General features: G+C 34.9%; 2 protein-coding genes across 11 annotated transcripts in view; one reads left to right on the forward strand and one right to left on the reverse strand.

The window, feature by feature from the left end:
• Positions 1-9,825, forward strand: part of LOC113394871 (sodium-independent sulfate anion transporter-like) — a 31,613-nt gene extending 21,788 nt beyond the window's left edge. Inside the window, exons 3-13 of the mRNA XM_026632322.2 lie at positions 297-563; positions 2,634-2,761; positions 3,819-3,911; positions 5,855-6,044; positions 6,263-6,427; positions 6,944-7,131; positions 7,514-7,628; positions 7,742-7,887; positions 8,294-8,452; positions 8,695-8,879; positions 9,510-9,825. Of these exons, the coding sequence (XP_026488107.2) occupies positions 297-563; positions 2,634-2,761; positions 3,819-3,911; positions 5,855-6,044; positions 6,263-6,427; positions 6,944-7,131; positions 7,514-7,628; positions 7,742-7,887; positions 8,294-8,452; positions 8,695-8,879; position 9,510 (1,637 nt within the window). The 3' untranslated portion in view covers positions 9,511-9,825. The remainder of the gene's footprint in view (positions 1-296; positions 564-2,633; positions 2,762-3,818; positions 3,912-5,854; positions 6,045-6,262; positions 6,428-6,943; positions 7,132-7,513; positions 7,629-7,741; positions 7,888-8,293; positions 8,453-8,694; positions 8,880-9,509) is intronic.
• A 1,526-nt stretch (positions 9,826-11,351) lies between these two features.
• LOC113394876 (prominin-like protein) overlaps positions 11,352-16,461 on the reverse strand; it is a 42,251-nt gene continuing 37,141 nt past the window's right edge. For 3 of the 10 annotated variants that reach the window (XM_026632327.2, XM_064215801.1, XM_064215800.1), the window contains 4 exons: positions 14,115-14,152; positions 13,726-13,857; positions 13,345-13,425; positions 11,352-12,953 (listed from right to left, as the gene is read on the reverse strand). In XM_026632327.2, the coding sequence (XP_026488112.1) occupies positions 12,898-12,953; positions 13,345-13,425; positions 13,726-13,857; positions 14,115-14,152 (307 nt within the window). In that variant the 3' untranslated portion in view covers positions 11,352-12,897. The remainder of the gene's footprint in view (positions 12,954-13,344; positions 13,426-13,725; positions 13,858-14,114; positions 14,153-16,461) is intronic. The other 7 variants (XM_026632329.2, XM_064215805.1, XM_064215802.1 and 4 more) reach the window with 4 other exon arrangements.

Below are 16,461 nucleotides of genomic sequence, written 5' to 3' on the forward strand. Positions count from 1 at the left end.
TATGTACCAACTTTTTATATTTTGCAAACTCACTTATTACAACCATATACATTTCAATATATTTTTTTATGACATAGTTTGGCAGACGAGCATAAGGGCCACCTGATGCTAAATGGTCACCACCGCCCATAGACAATGGCGCTGTAAGAAATATCTCTTCAAACCGGAACACTACAATACTGAGTACTGTTATTTGGCAATAGAATATTTGAGGAGTGGGTGATACCTACCCACACGGGCTTACACAAAGCCCTACCACCAAGTAATCTTTAATAAAAAATATTATTTTTTCACAGGATTGACAGTAGGGCTGACAGTGATCCCACAAGCAATAGCCTATGCAGGAGTGGCCGGTCTTCCTCCCCAATACGGGCTATACTCCTCATTCATGGCTTGCTTCGTGTACACTGTGTTCGGTTCCGTAAAGGATTCAGCCATTGGTCCTACTGCCATAGCCGCCATACTGACGAGAGAAAACCTGCACGGACTTGGTCCAGAATTCGCGGTGCTGCTGGCATTTTTATCTGGTTGCGTTGAACTTATCATGGGTATACTTCAGCTAGGTAAGTTATAAACATTTAGTTTAATTTAAAAATAAAAATTAAACCATGACATAATTATTATAATAAAGTCATCAAAAACGGTTAATTGATGATCTTAAGACGCTATAGAAATAAACGACAGTCATTATATTCCAATTAATTGAAATACATTTTCGTCTAGCAGTTTTTTTTTATACAAAAGGTAGGTGGACATGCAAACAGGGGGCCTGATGGTAAGTGGTCACCACCGCCTATAGACATTGACGCTGTAAAAAATAATAACCATTCCTTACATCACACCAATGCGCCACCTTAGGAGCTAAGATGTTATATCCCTTGTCATGTAGTTACACTGGCTCACTCACCCTTCAAACCGGAATACATCAAAACTGAATATTGCTGCTCAGTGGTAGAATGTATGATGTTTGGCTGGTATCTACCCAAACGGGTTTGCAAAAAACCCTACCACAAAGAAAAGTTTATTATAAGTATGAAAGTATCTTTACATCGACTTGATGATCGCTCAATCTCATATCCTTAACCAAAAGTAAAGTACCATTAAAGTACCATTAATTTTACTTTACTTTTCCTTTTACTTGTTTAGTTTACTCTTACTCTCTGATGTACAATAAAGCATATTCTATTCTATTCCATCGACGCTCGTGATATAAGCACAAAACACAATCAATAGTTACTGTAAAGTCTGTATAATTATTGTGTAACGAAGACATGTACATACAAGTCTCAGTGTCATGTGGAGTGTATCAAAACAGGCGTTTATGAGAACAAACACATTGTTTATCGACAATGGTCTATTGGTGTCGAGCGTCGACGAGTGCTTCCAGCGTTCGATTTGTTTTGTTTCATTTAAATACTCTGAGGTCACGGTCGGCGCTTCCTCTTCATTCCAATCAAGTTTAAGGTCTAATGACTAATAATAATTAGCGTATTATATCGTCTTATGTTACTTTACTTATATTATAATTTATTTAATATATTAATTTATGAATCTCCAACAAAAGATACACACCAAATACATATTCTTAAAATTAAATAATATAAGGGTTACAAGTTGTGTGCTCCTTCCAATTAGAGAATACCACAATCATGCACTATAAAGCAAAAAATATTTAAATTATATTAAGATAAAAAGTGAAAAAATAATACATAGCAGTGAAAATCAAATAAAATTAGACACTTAAAATTAAGAATAAACTTATTAATTTAAAAAAAACATGTATTAGGTTAAAAGTTTAGTGAGACACTGAATTTGGACAGGCTAACGATGAATATCGAGGTCATTATTATTTCTAGAAAATGTGTTATATTGTCTACAGAGCAATGGAACAGCAATGTCTGGATAGATTTTTGTTATTCTATAACGCCAGAACGGCTGAAAGGATAGCAATTAAATTTGGTACAGAGACACCTTTTATCCCGGTTAGAAAGTAGCGACATAAATATGTAATTAAATTTTTTGAATTGTAATTCCAAACATATCGCTTTAACAGTACGATTTTCATAATATACGCGTCATTTCACGATAAAATGTTCGCTTGACGTAATAAATAATATTATGGTTTCTTCACGTTTTTCTAAAGAAAATTCTTGCGCGCGAACCGATCGTTGCAAAATATTTTTATAACGTCATTTTGCAATCAACGCAATGTTTGAAATATTGAATAATATTTCACGTACGTTGATTAATCACACACGGGTGACGCTGACTCGATCTAAAATTCTTTGATCGAGTCTTAAAATATTGTATTTTAAATGTTGCATTCACAATTGTTATTATAATTGATGCCTTTTATTTTCTTTAAAAAAATAAACGCTTGGATTTGGGTTCGGATTCCATCACAAAATTGGTTGAACAATAATATCATCATTGTAAGCCTGTTTATTTGAAATGAGCAACAATGCGAGTTTCTTGCTGTTTCTTTTCGCTAGAGGCTTTCCGAAATCGTGGTAGAGTTTAAATATTGACGATTCAAAAATGCTTTGTTGTAAAGTTTACTTAAATAAAATACATATTGATTTAATTTTATTCGAAGTTTATACAAATGGTTTAACTATGGTGCTGCTCTTTAGGATTTCTGATAGACTTCATCAGTGGACCGGTGTCAGTGGGTTTCACCTCGGCCGCCGCAATCATCATTGCCACAACTCAAGTCAAAGATATCTTGGGGCTCAGCTTTCCTGGTGGAAAATTCTTACAGGTATATATGTTATATAATATCAAAAAACCTGTACACAAACACGATTCATTTTATGAAGCCTTTAAAAAAATTATTAATGAAACTGTTAATTAAAAAAAAAGAAGTCTTTTTTAATTAACAGCGTACTGGAAATATATGATTGGCCATTATTAATAAAAAAAATGAGCTAATAATTAATTTAAAAGTTAATTATATTATTTTCTATTTTAAATAAGCCTTAAAAGAATTCAATATCTTCGCAATTATAGCACTAATAAGGTTTTTTAATAGACAATCTATTGATCCAGTTTGTGTACTATTACTTTTTGCTAAATGTAATCATCATTTTTTTGCAAGCGTCAGCCAATTTAATACTTTTTGTTGCTTTAAACGCTTTCTATCGACCTTCGTCAAATAATTTACTGCGAAACTTATCTTTAGGCTCTGAAACGCTGATCAAAAACAGATTATTTTATTTGACTTCAATCTGAGTAGTCATTGGTCATTGACGACTGATGACGCAATAGGCGACCAATGAGCGTACAGATATGAGCCAGATTAGTAAAACTGACTTTGATCAGCGTTTTAAAACAGAGCATTAACCCAAATTTAATATATACTGATATTATAAATGCGAAAGTAACTCTGTCCGTCTGTTCTTTGACGGCCGAACCAATGAACCGAATTTAATGAAATATGGTATGAAGCAAACTTGAACCCCAAGGAGGCACAGGCTTTTTTATGCCTCACACTTGACGTGGAGCCGCGAGCGACAACTAGTCTACTGTATGTTTACCGTTTTGGCATTCACCGGATGAAAAAGTTTTGAGAAAGTCTATATTATTTTCATTTGTAATATCAATGTTTTTCTAATTGTGTTATGCGTCAATGTACGTTGTAATAATATATTAATCTTTAACCGTTGGAAATACCCACACATTGACAGTTCGAATATTGAACTGGAATAACATAGGCTAATAAAACATACGGTTAGTGGAAGTTAATCGAAAAAAACTTTGACTTATTTTAATATTATTTTAAGATTAGTATGATGTATTATAACATTTTGCATGTTTAGGTATGGACCGGTATGTACGAGCATATAGGCGAAACCAGACTGTGGGACACCGTGCTGGGCGTTTCTTGCATCGTCGTGTTATTGCTTCTAAGAGTAAGCATATACTACTCATTAATAAGCCTGACTGACTTAAAGATTTTAGTTTAATGTGTGTGTGTTAGTTGTGATGGTCCGAAAATAAAAACAATCAGGCCCAAAAAAAATTACTTAATCAAATAATATACCAAAGGTCCGAACACAAAGTCTGAGGAGTTTTTTAATTAGAAAAACAAACTCATTACGTAGGTGATTGTTTTATAGAGGTGGTAATTTAAAACAAAACTAAACTATATATAATATAAGGTACTTTTTTATCTTTGCTATTGACGCATAATGTTTATCAAAATATAGTTATATTTCCTACGCAAATCATTCACATTATAAATCTTATTTTGTATCGCGATCTAAACAATATATCATCAAGACATCAGAATTCAAAAATAACAGGTGTCACTAGGAATTTACCTAAACTGTATTGTATCGCTGTATCACACGTAACGATCATCACCATTACTGTGCCCTCTGGGCTGTAACAGACGTCTATCAAGAGATAAACACTAACATTAACCTGAATACATCCTGTTACCGGTAAATTACCGCTATTTACTGATGTTACGCCTAAATGCATTAACAATTATTTTTTAATTGTCACTCGGCAATAAATCGAGTATTATTTTTTAATTACTTACTTGCTATGAATAAAAAGGTCGTCTCATCAAATTAGTCTGATTCGATGGTTATTACGTCCACTATACATACGTATATCACAAAGTTTTTATTGAAGTGATGTTATAATCAATTATAAATTGATTACCATAACAATTGATAACATTAAGTGCTATACAAATATGAATTAAAAATAGTTACTGTATAAATCTTGACCGCGTGGAATGGTGGCAAGAATGCTAGCAGCATTTCCCCGTTGAATCGCAGTTCCGATCCTCAGGGCTAAAAACGAACCAGCCCTCCTGTCACCAGTGGAGGCAATAAGGCGAGGTGTTATACTTTTGATTTTACTTTTGAAGTGATTAAATAGTAATTATATAAGTGTGTATTGCTCATAGTACTGCACTTACCCACTGTTTAAATTGGCCTCTGGATAGTTAGGGTAGGTGCGTTAGTGTAACTACAGGCGCACCGGAAATAACACCTTAACTCTCAAGGTTGGTGTCGCATTGGTGCGCCGTAAGAAATTTCTAATATATCTTACAATGCCGATCACTAACATGGTGGATTATTAACAATAAAAAATATTATTCAGCATTGTAATTTTCTAACAATTGGAAAAACGGAAAATGTATATTATTATAGATGTATGTAAATAATACGAGCGCTATGAATGCAATATGAATTCAACGAAAATGAATGCCGAGACAAAATCGTCACCGTGTCCAAAAGCTGGACTGATTGCTATCGACCTCTAATTAACTTTTTTAAACATATGTAATGAAAAAGTAATTTTATTTGAACCGGCGTACGCTCCGCGTTGGATTGTTAATTGGATTTTTATACACATATTGTTCCATGATATTTATAACGTTATATCGGTCTATCGTAGTTTTAATTAAATACCTTTTCTGGAATAAAATAAAAGAAATATTTTTACACTATGATGGTTCTACACTACGTTAGAACTACGCCGAACTTTTAACGATTGTCGATACCAATTATAGAAGAAAACAGCAATAGTCTATACTTGTCTCATTTCGGGGCAAAGATCTCCTCTCCTCTTAAGAAGACAATAATTATAACAATTACTTACTAGCCAATAATACGAACACCATATGGCTCTGCTACAGATTGAATAAACAAGCCATTTTTCATGCGACGCTGGTACTTTTTTACGATGTTCTTTTTCAATTCCTACAACACAAATTGAACACTCGAAACTCTTTGTGCTAAGACTTTCGGACGGTTAAAATTGAGGTTTTCTGAACGATCGATATTCGATATTCTCTATCATCGTCCAATTTTAAAACCAAATTTAAATTTCACAGAAAGTGAAAGATATAAAGATCGGCACAAAAGATATGTCAGAGAGTGAAGGCAAGGTATCGCGACTGAAGACAGCGCTCGCGCAGGCGCTGTGGTTCCTCTCCACAACTCGCAACATCCTCGTGGTGCTGGTGTGCGCCGCCCTCGCCTACTACTTCGACACGCAGAACAAGCAGCCTTTCGTTCTGACCGGTTAGTAGAAATATCTCAAACCCAATCGATAAGATCAGATCAGATGGATCGATCTACCAATTGAAATCCGTTTCTTCGATACACAAAATATAAACTGGGATTTGCGATTAAGCATATTTATTTATTTGTAAGAAAAGAGTGAGCTGATATGTAAGGTGACTTTTATATGATCTCTTTGTTTATTATCCTAAAGAAAATATTATTTGTGAATCTTTCAGGCGAAGTAAAGGCTGGCCTACCCCAGATATCTCCTCCGCCATTCTCTGCCACGGTGGGGAACCATACTTACTCTTTCACTGAAATGGCGTCCACACTCGGTTCCGCCATTTTTGTAGTGCCCTTGCTCTCTATACTAGAGAACATCGCACTTGCAAAAGTGTTCTGTGAGTATATTTATGAATATTTTTAGGAGACACCTTATTTATAGATATTTAAATTGTAAATTTGAAATAATTTGAAAATTTTTGAAATACTTTGATTGGTTATCACATCGTTCTGGTTCAAAGTTAGGTTTGGTTCTATAGTCTATTCCAATCGAAGAAGGAATGAAGACAAACATTCCTTAGATTTACGTAATCCTTGAGATTTGTTAATAGCTCGGCTATGTTGTGCACTACTATCAGTTCTTGATTAATGTATTTTTATTTATAATACAACACTATTTTACTTAATTACTTATATTATCTTTAATCTTATTTCCAAAGATACCATAACAGTTTAGTTAACGTTCAAAACGCCATTTTTTCGCAAATCCATAATGTACATCTTAGATAATTCAAGCTCTCGACCAATGATGTCGCTTCATTTTTTATGTCAAATGTTGTTTATTTGGATTTTGTCCTCTTATAGTTGGAATTGACTATATATGGATGTGTATAATTTGACGAGCGCGTGTGTAGCGGAGGGCAAGTACGTGGACGCGACGCAGGAGATGGTGGCGCTGGGCGTGTGCAACATCGCGTCGTCGCTGGTGGAGTCCATGCCGGTGTCGGGCGCGCTGTCGCGCGGCGCCGTCAACCACGCGTCCGGCGTCGCCTCGCCCGCCGGCGGCCTCTACACCGGCGCCCTTGTGCTGTTGGCACTTCAGGTAATGCAATTGAATTTTGGTCTACCAACTCGTATTTCTAATAATACATATATGTAATCGGATAAAAAGTGCTTGTCTGTAATGATGAAAATTCATGATTTGAAATGTCTCTCGGATGCTTTACAATTTTAATATTTGGTACATAGAGCATTTTTTAATTGTGTAATCATGTCACTGAGACGTCGTTTTAGGGCACCTTTTAGATCCCAAGTTATCTCTATATCAAATTTTAAAGAGGATCGGTCAGATTATATTTTGACGTCGTATTAAGTTAATAAGCAAATAGGCAGTTTATCTTGAATTTATTATTGAACTGACTATGTTTAGCTCATTATTTATCAATTATTTATGTATACAGCATAGATTTTTTGCATATTCACAGTATTTCACACCCTATTTCTACTACATTCCGAAGGCGTCGCTGGCGGCGGTGATAATAGCAGCCGTCGTCTTCATGATGGAATTACACGTCTTTAAGCCGATATGGCGAACTAAGAGTGAGTAAATACAAATATATTTTTTCTCTAACTAATAATGACTTATTTCAATGAAATGAGAATGTCGGCTTCTTTTCTAAATTCAATCTATTATAATTATAATAATATTTCAGAGGTAGACATAATACCTGCGGTAGTCACATTCGGGGCGTGTCTTGTGACGCGACTGGAGCTGGGCATCGTGCTGGGCATTGCCGTTAATCTTTTGTTCCTACTCTACGCGTCCGCACGACCCGCCGTGCGCGTCACCACCGCCGTTGTAATTAAACTCTATTTTATTCGTATACTTTAAACGTAGTCGCTGTATTCACTGTAGGTAGCCTAGATGAGCATATTTAATGATTGTAGTTAACATCGTGAGAAACACGATTATCTTTTAATAATAGTTGATCAAGCGTACCCGGTATGTAAACTGTAGTAAGCCTCACTCGTATCTCGTTTTGTTGTTATTTTATGTAAAACATCCTTGGAATCAATTTCTGTCTTTTTACTCCAGGAATAAATTAAAGTATTCCCTTTTACTTGTACATTTTTGTGTTTTCGTTAATTCTTTTAAAGGTGAAAATCACATCAACACAAGTTCTGAAAAATTGTTTAATTTTTTTTTTTATTTCAATAGAGGCTTCCATCGGCTATTGTCTTTAAACGTATTTCACAACTTCCAGTCGGAGGGCGGCGTGCGCTACGCGGTGGCGACCATCGACCGCGCGCTGGCGTTCCCCGCGGCGGAGTACGTGCGGCGCGCGCTGCGCAAGGCGGCCGGCGACGCGCCGCTCGTGCTGGACGCGCACCACGTGCAGGCCGCCGATTTCACCGCCGCCAAGGTACATAAGGCACTACATTATTTCCCAAATTTTCAAAAAATATGAAATCTTTACAATTATTTCAAAGTCATTTTTAAGTTAGACCATAATATGTGTCTTGCGATTTAGCTTTACTCGGTGATACATCATCAGTCACTCACTTAAACTTAACGACACATTTTTTTTTAAGGTAGCGTCACTGAGTTACCTTTTTTTTTAATCTAATTTTCATAACCTACTTACGACATATCATAATATTTCAGGGAATAAAATCTCTAATCGAGGACTTCCACGCTCGCGGTCAGACGATCATATTCTATAACGTGAAGCCGTCCATCGCGGAGGTGTTCCGGGGCGTGAAGCCGCGCGAGTTCGTGCATTGCTCGTGTCGCGCTGAGCTCGAGCGACTGCTCCTAGAGGCGCAGCGACGCGCGAGGCGAGCCACGTGGTACGACAACGATATATTACTCGGCCCACTCACATCATCATAATTTGTTTATCCTTATTCTGTACAAGCAGCATGATTTAAAAAACCGCACTAGAAGAAAATAATAGACATTTACGAAAATTTATTTTTTAAAACGAATAATGTTTTTGATGGAACATAAGTGAACTAAGACCGTTGAATATTTTTTATAAAAATAAAGTAACACCCCGTAAATGTCCCACAACTGGGCTAAGGTATTCTCTCCCTTTTAAGGAGAAAGTTAGAACTATACTGAACCACGTTTCTCCAAATATTTTTAAGGTTAACTTGATATAATTTTAATACGGTGAGTCAGTAAAACTAGATTATGATTATTAAACTTTAATTATGATATTCTTTATAATATTTATACTTTAAATAGGAGCCGGTGATAAATTTACAAAGCCAAACATTTCTAGATATTTAAAACACAAACTAATATTAATAAATTTCCTACCTATTAAGAATTGGAAGAAAATAAACCGACAAAAATGATGGAATCAACATCTTATTAAACATATGATCTTTATAACTATAAACTACTCCTCTTATTAGGAATTCGATGTATTGTTTTTATAATTCTATAAGTATCCGTAATTGTTTCTGTTTCAGAATGTTCGTGACGTGTTATCTCACCAGATCTCTAAACAGCACAAAGAGTAGAAGTGTAAAAATATAGTCAAAACAAAATTTTTATAAAGAGATAAGTATAAACTAATTAGATGTCATTGGTATTTTAAACTACCACTGCTAAGCCCGTGTGTCCAAGCGAGGCGATACTTTAGTAGTAACTTATATACATACAGTGTATTTATGTTAACTTAAGCTAGGTAAGATATTATATAGAGTATGATCGCGGGCGTGTTTTTAACAGTATTAGAATTTAATAAATTGTTGAAAATAAATAAATGTTCTCAGAATATTAATAGCAATTACTTTCATTTACCCATGAGTTTGTATATCATGAATCTATACAGCCAGAATATATACCTAAAGCCTATACCAATCGGAGTAGGAATATAGTTAAACAAACCTTAAATTTACGTATTTCATACGAATTGCTAGTAACTCGGCTATATTGTTCTCTACTAAGGGTTTTTGATTAATATATCTTTATTTATAATATAAAACTATTACACTTAAATAATTATATCCACTTTATTTTTACTTTCAAATTTCCGATACTAATTTCATTGACGTTCAAAACGCCATTTTTTCTCAAATCCATGGTGAATATCATAGATTAATCAAGCTCTCGACCTATGATGTTGCGTCAATTTGATGTCAAATTTTGTTTATTTGGTTTCTCCTCTTATGGTTGGAATAGATACTGTAATACATGCAATAATTTCCGGTATTAACTTTTTCTTAAAGAGGTCATAGTAATAAATTAATGAAAAGTATTTGATAGTTCATTATAGCGCTATAAGACATATCACAAGGTAAACACACTCAAAGTAGGTTAACTTGTGACTACCATGGTTTTTTTTAATCTAAGACATAATACATCCAAGGGCGTGCTGTCCGAGCCGTTATTATATCCCACTATTTATAATTTTAATGATGTTATTTAATGTACCTGCATTATATTGCCGGGCGTCATCCCAAACTTAAATTTAAGATTTCAAAATATCTATACATTTATAAAGCTAAAGAAATTCTAAGGATAAACGGACTTAGCTATGGAACTGTCAGTTCGTTTTAATTTTACGAAACCGGGTTACTGAGAATGGGTTACAGACCTAAAAGGCGAAACAGTAACTATAATTGTCAACTAATTTTGTAATCTGTATCAAAAGGAATAAGGATGTACATATTAAATAAGAGTCATATTGGAGATAATCAAATATTTATTTTATAATCCTTCATAAAGTCCAGATCTGCGGATTGCACAGCCACAGGTGACCATGAGACGTTAGTACAAAATTTCACCTCGTTACAAATCATTCGCTTCAAACTTGGAATTACATATACGTACATATGCTTGTACGTAAACGTATACGTACGCACACATCGAGCGATACTTATCGTGATGAATTAAATTCGTTTATGAATATCGCAAAAAACATTCGCTCCATGTGTGCCACTTTACAAGATCACCCTCATATAAACATTACATTGTACGATAAACATATAATTTCGCTATACACGAGAAATAATAAAAACGGCTCCTAAAAAATTCCAACTAATAATCCTATGTGGATGCCTCGCTAGCACCAAGTTTCATCTAAAAGAACGAATAATTATTGAGCACTGTGAGTCGATAAATTCGAAATTTGCCAACGATAAAGAGTGTTTTACAAAAAATGAGCCGAAGTTTCCCGTGAGACATAAGGAAGACAGAATTCACCGAGGGTACCTCAGAACAGAGAATTTGTAAACTAGAAATGCTATAAGACTGGTCTAGAATACACTTTTTTTTTTCAATTACAATTTCCAAAATGTTTTGCTACGTTTTCGTTTATCAATAATTGCCATTTCTATTTTGAGATCATCCCTGTACTGAGACCAAGTAAGGTGGCAAGTTAAAGCTTTCGCTATTGGAAAATAAATTCGTACGGATTTCTGTTCCTCTGTTATTTACCACACCTTGCTACATATCAGCGGACATTTCATTAGAAAGTCGCTAATTAACGATCGATCACCTCGCAGGCGATCGGATAAAATCGGTTATTTGGCATTTCGTAGACGAACCGTACAACCGCTATAAATAATACGATATGACACATCACTTGAACAAAGTCGCCAGTCAACGATTAAAAACCTAACATTAACTAGACGAATAATCACAATTAAACTAAAAACGTACCGTTAGTGTCACAGAGACTAGCACTAACTGGACGCACCGACGGTCGCGCGACGGTCGTGCGACGGTCGGTCTGTGAGTGGGGCCGCGTGCAGGCGACGGCCGCAGGAACTTACGCTAAATACATTTACTAATCTATAAGTTGGTATATCATTGTTAGCTATCGCATTAAACGTCGGAGTATCTCAAGTTTGGCGCGGCGTTTTCATCTTTCCTATACTTACTTACTTACAACTACAGACTACATAGTAAAGAGTAAATTTCATAATACTAGGTTCACAATAAATGCATTCAAATATCGCTTTAACAACGAGCGAGTTTTCCCCTTCCCACTCTCCTGAAATAATTCAGACTTTCTTATAAAGTCCAATCGGAGTGTCACATCAACATTTAACTAACAACGATTCCGCTCCTTCGCTGACGTACTCGCTCAGTGTACCACTACATCAGTTGCTACACTCCCTCCCATGAGGGTGCCCTCTCCTCATCCCTATATCACACTTGTGTATAAACGCTAAACGAATTTAATTACATAAATATGTGATCGAAGCTAACGTAATCTCTCGTAATCAGACATTGGTTTGTGCGGAGACTCCGCGACTTACGACGAAAATAAAGCATTCAGAAATCATTTAAAGCCAACGATATTCTGCTCGCAAAACACTTTAATAATAATCATTGAGCCAGAAATGTGCGTATCCTATCGAGACATAAAACAAACGACTATCGTTCGGATAAATCTTTGTCATTCTCATCTAATAAAATGCGGGTTATAATACAACCACTTCGACTTATTGAAACTAAATATATAAATTATATTGATAGTCGCGTTCGATAGGATACACCATGTATATAAAATAGCTAACGGAGTAAAACGTGAGACAGTCCAAATATGGCAGTTACTGTGATCGAGAACCGAACTCCAACATCTATAATATATTCTTACGATCAATATTACATTACAAGTTACAATAAACTTTAGAGAATACGAGGGCCGATGCTAGTGACATTAGTGTTTAGATTTAAGTTTAATTAGTCTAGAAAAATAGTTTTTTTTTTTCATTTTGTTTTTTTTGTTTTATTTATTTTGTGAATATCAAGACTCTTCATTGAAACGGCCCTCTTTGTATGGGAAATATAGTGTCGGTGTACATCGATGTCACTCTTCGATGCGAATCGGTTGTATCGCACGGTTTAATACTTCAGCAGGTCATCGTCGAGATCCGTGAGCGCGAGTTTACTGTCTATCACTGGAACATAGTAACGTATTATTATTACAAGTGAACAAAGAATGCCAATCTCAAGACTAGTCAATTGCGCAAACAAAGGTGCAGTCCCATATTCCGATAGGACGGCAATCTAACATAAAAAGAGATCAAGCGCAGGTTCAAAGTGGGATGTTCCTCCACCGCATTCAACGAGCATTACTTTAAACGGAATAAAAACATACAAAGCCCCTGGTCGCTTAATATTTGATTTTATGTATCTTGTGCGTGGTAGGTAACTATCACAGACCTACCAGTATCTGTTATCATTTAAATATTTTTTCTACATATTCCGGTAATCGCTTGTAATTATAATGATTAGCTACAAAAATGAACAAATTGATCATCCATGCAAAAGCTATGAGATTCAGCTCACTTTGGTCCGGGATAGTAGTATGGCGGAGGGCGCTCGTACTCAGTGGGTCCGTGGTAGCGAGGTGGGCCTTCTTCCCAGTGCCTGCACACAGCGAATGTAGGAATGAAAGTGTCGCGTTTAAACAAAACAATATTAAGCTACACATTAGCTTACACACATTTAGCACTTTTATATAGTGTTTTTATCTAAACATGTTTAAACAGGAACCCCCGACACCAATGATAGTTGCACTAAATATTTCATGTAAATAAAAATCATACAACCCCTTTGATGTAACCTTTGCCGTAATAGATATTTATTTAACTATTCAACCCATCAAAATGAATAATGATTGTGTTCTGAGTTTACTGGTGGTGTGCAGTGTGCAGTGTGCATACTAACTTTGGCGCCATATCATTATATCTGCGCGCGTGGTGTGCGTCGAGAGGCGGCGCCAGGGCGGCGTGCGACGCGCCGGCCGCCTCGCTCTCGCGCGCGCGCGTGCGCCCGCTTCGCTTCTCTGCGGCGTACGCGCTGCAACACAACACGCGCGTCGGCGCTACAGCACGACGTAGGACACGCCGCGTCACAACCGAAACCGACGTTACGATGCTTACATCACATGATGTTATACCAGCGTATTTGAATCCTTACAATTTCATTCAAACTTATCTTTTTGACTGTATCTTTCATGAAAAATGATCGAACCATCTGAAGGCTGAATGCTTTTATTTTGATCGATATACTTACTATAATTTATCATATTATATAAATAATAGAAAATTATTTACCGAAAGGATCGTTCCTTGACGTCGGCTCGGGTTGTGAACTTAAAGGAAAAAGAAATTACAAACAGAATTCAGATGAAATTATATATAAGTAATCGTGAAATAAGTTTACAACATCGAATAATATAAAAGAAATAACGAAGCGATTAATTAAATAAATCATCTGCATACTGCTTTCATTCAGAACAGCGAAGGAAACGTCAGCAAACCATGCAACATCCACAAAGTACCGAAGATTATTTATAAGAAAACACGACAAGCCAGCTGAGAGCTAAAATTCAAAACTTTTAACACACATAGGCCTGAAAGTCAGACGTTATTTTACACGAGACAAGCGAAACTAACTAACTAAAAGTTTTATTTAGACTAGTAAGAGAAGGACAACAAATTGAGGCCGAATTAAATAATATCACTCGTGATATCAATTGACGTTAATAGTGGGCCCCAAAGTGTGTGAAAATGCATGCATATTAATACACAAATAGAGCGTTTCATTAAGATTAAATTCAACGTAATTATTAATAAATATATTTATTTCGAATTACTTGCAAAGAAATCGCGACGCCATTTTGTCTTGCTATTTCGTTCAACAGATTAAAACAATAAAACGCTCGATTTTTGTAATGTTAGTAAAACCTTAGTTTGTAATACAAATGTTTGTAAATGAAATGATTAATGATTGTTAGTTACCGCACATGACAAGATGTGTAATCCTCCTCACGCTACATTCCGCTTCTAGTCGTGTACAATATACCTTATTCTATTACAACAACAGACAACTAAACGAAACTTATACAAAATCTCTTATAAATATGAATAAGTATAGACATTGAATTCATTATTACTATTATACGTTATGTTTGGATGAGAAATATTGAACTAAGAGATATTTTACAATAAAAGTACATTTGAATTCCATCAAATCCCTGCGTTAATTCTAAGTCAATTCGCTGCAGTGCACACATCTATACTATGATTATGATTGTGAGATATATGATTATAACGTATATTAAGATAAAATACCAAAGAATTATTTAGCCAACCCAATAATAGTGAAAGATTTTATGAAATGCTACAATAGTCGAACACGAATAATATTAGATCAAAGTCGTTAGTCGAAGGCGTTTGACATTCACGAGCAGGGTTACCAGGTATTACAGGTAAATTTTTATCGTTGCCAGATTGAAAAAATAAATAAGGGCTATATTTTTCTTATAAAAATTAAGATTCATATTATAATATCTTTAGACTAAGACACTAATGTTATTTAAAATTTACTTACTTAATAATATTACATTTGATTAATATTTTCATTGTTTAATTGTAATACTTTAATTTTACCTTGTATTATTTGCAACACAAGGGTGTCCCAACGTCTCTATTGTTTGTGACATCTTCAATCTTGTCCTGGTTTTTATTACATATCTATATGGTAATCCTACACAAAGCTGTACTATATATATCGAAGTTATGAATAACATGTGTCACCTTACGCACGATATTGGGTCAGCGGCTTTAATTGTAGTAAGTGAATATTATAATTGTGTATACATTGTTTTGAATTCATCATATTAGTTTGCAAATAAGAATTTATGATTACATTTCTAAACAGTCAAGATATTTATGTACTAAAGAGTAGTTGTATCGTAAACTTAATACAATTTAAATATCTTAATTATTTCGCAAACGTGATTACAATAATATTGATATTCACGTGTTTTTTTTACTTATTCTACATTTTGTGCTAATTCAGCTTTTTCGAGACCTCGTCAATAAACTAACAACAATATGCATACAAACCGCGTATCAAAACTATGCAAAAATCTCTCTAAAATTGCTATAATTTTGGTACCAACTACGATATGGATACAGTCAATAATTTGATCGAATATTGTACAAGCGTTTTTTTTTACACATTTTAAAAGCTTTAACGAGTTTGACTTGTTTAAAAAGTACTATTCGATCTACAATGTTTGTATATTTTGGTGAAGAACTGGAATGATTATAATAAATTCATATTTTATAATTCATAGGCGCAAGCGGTCGCTGAGGTTAGTATTGGACGAATATTTTAGTATACGAAGCATTATTACTAGCTTAACATCTCGTTCTTTTCTATTTACATTCAAAATTATCAATAGCGACTACTATGTACCGATGTACCTTTACTAGAATAATATTGTATTCAAGCAAATGCGAAGTGGAAGACGATCGAAGTGAAACTATGCCTCGATTAGTCGACTACAATAAATTGGTCACTCAATCAGTCGCAATAATTTCCAGGCAATATTTACGCTTAAATTTATGTTTTAAACACGTTTCATTATAAAAATTGCAAGATCAATACGAA

The sequence above is a fragment of the Vanessa tameamea genome, chromosome 9, assembly GCF_037043105.1.
Source record: "Vanessa tameamea isolate UH-Manoa-2023 chromosome 9, ilVanTame1 primary haplotype, whole genome shotgun sequence".
NCBI classification, from domain to species: Eukaryota; Metazoa; Arthropoda; class Insecta; order Lepidoptera; family Nymphalidae; genus Vanessa; species Vanessa tameamea.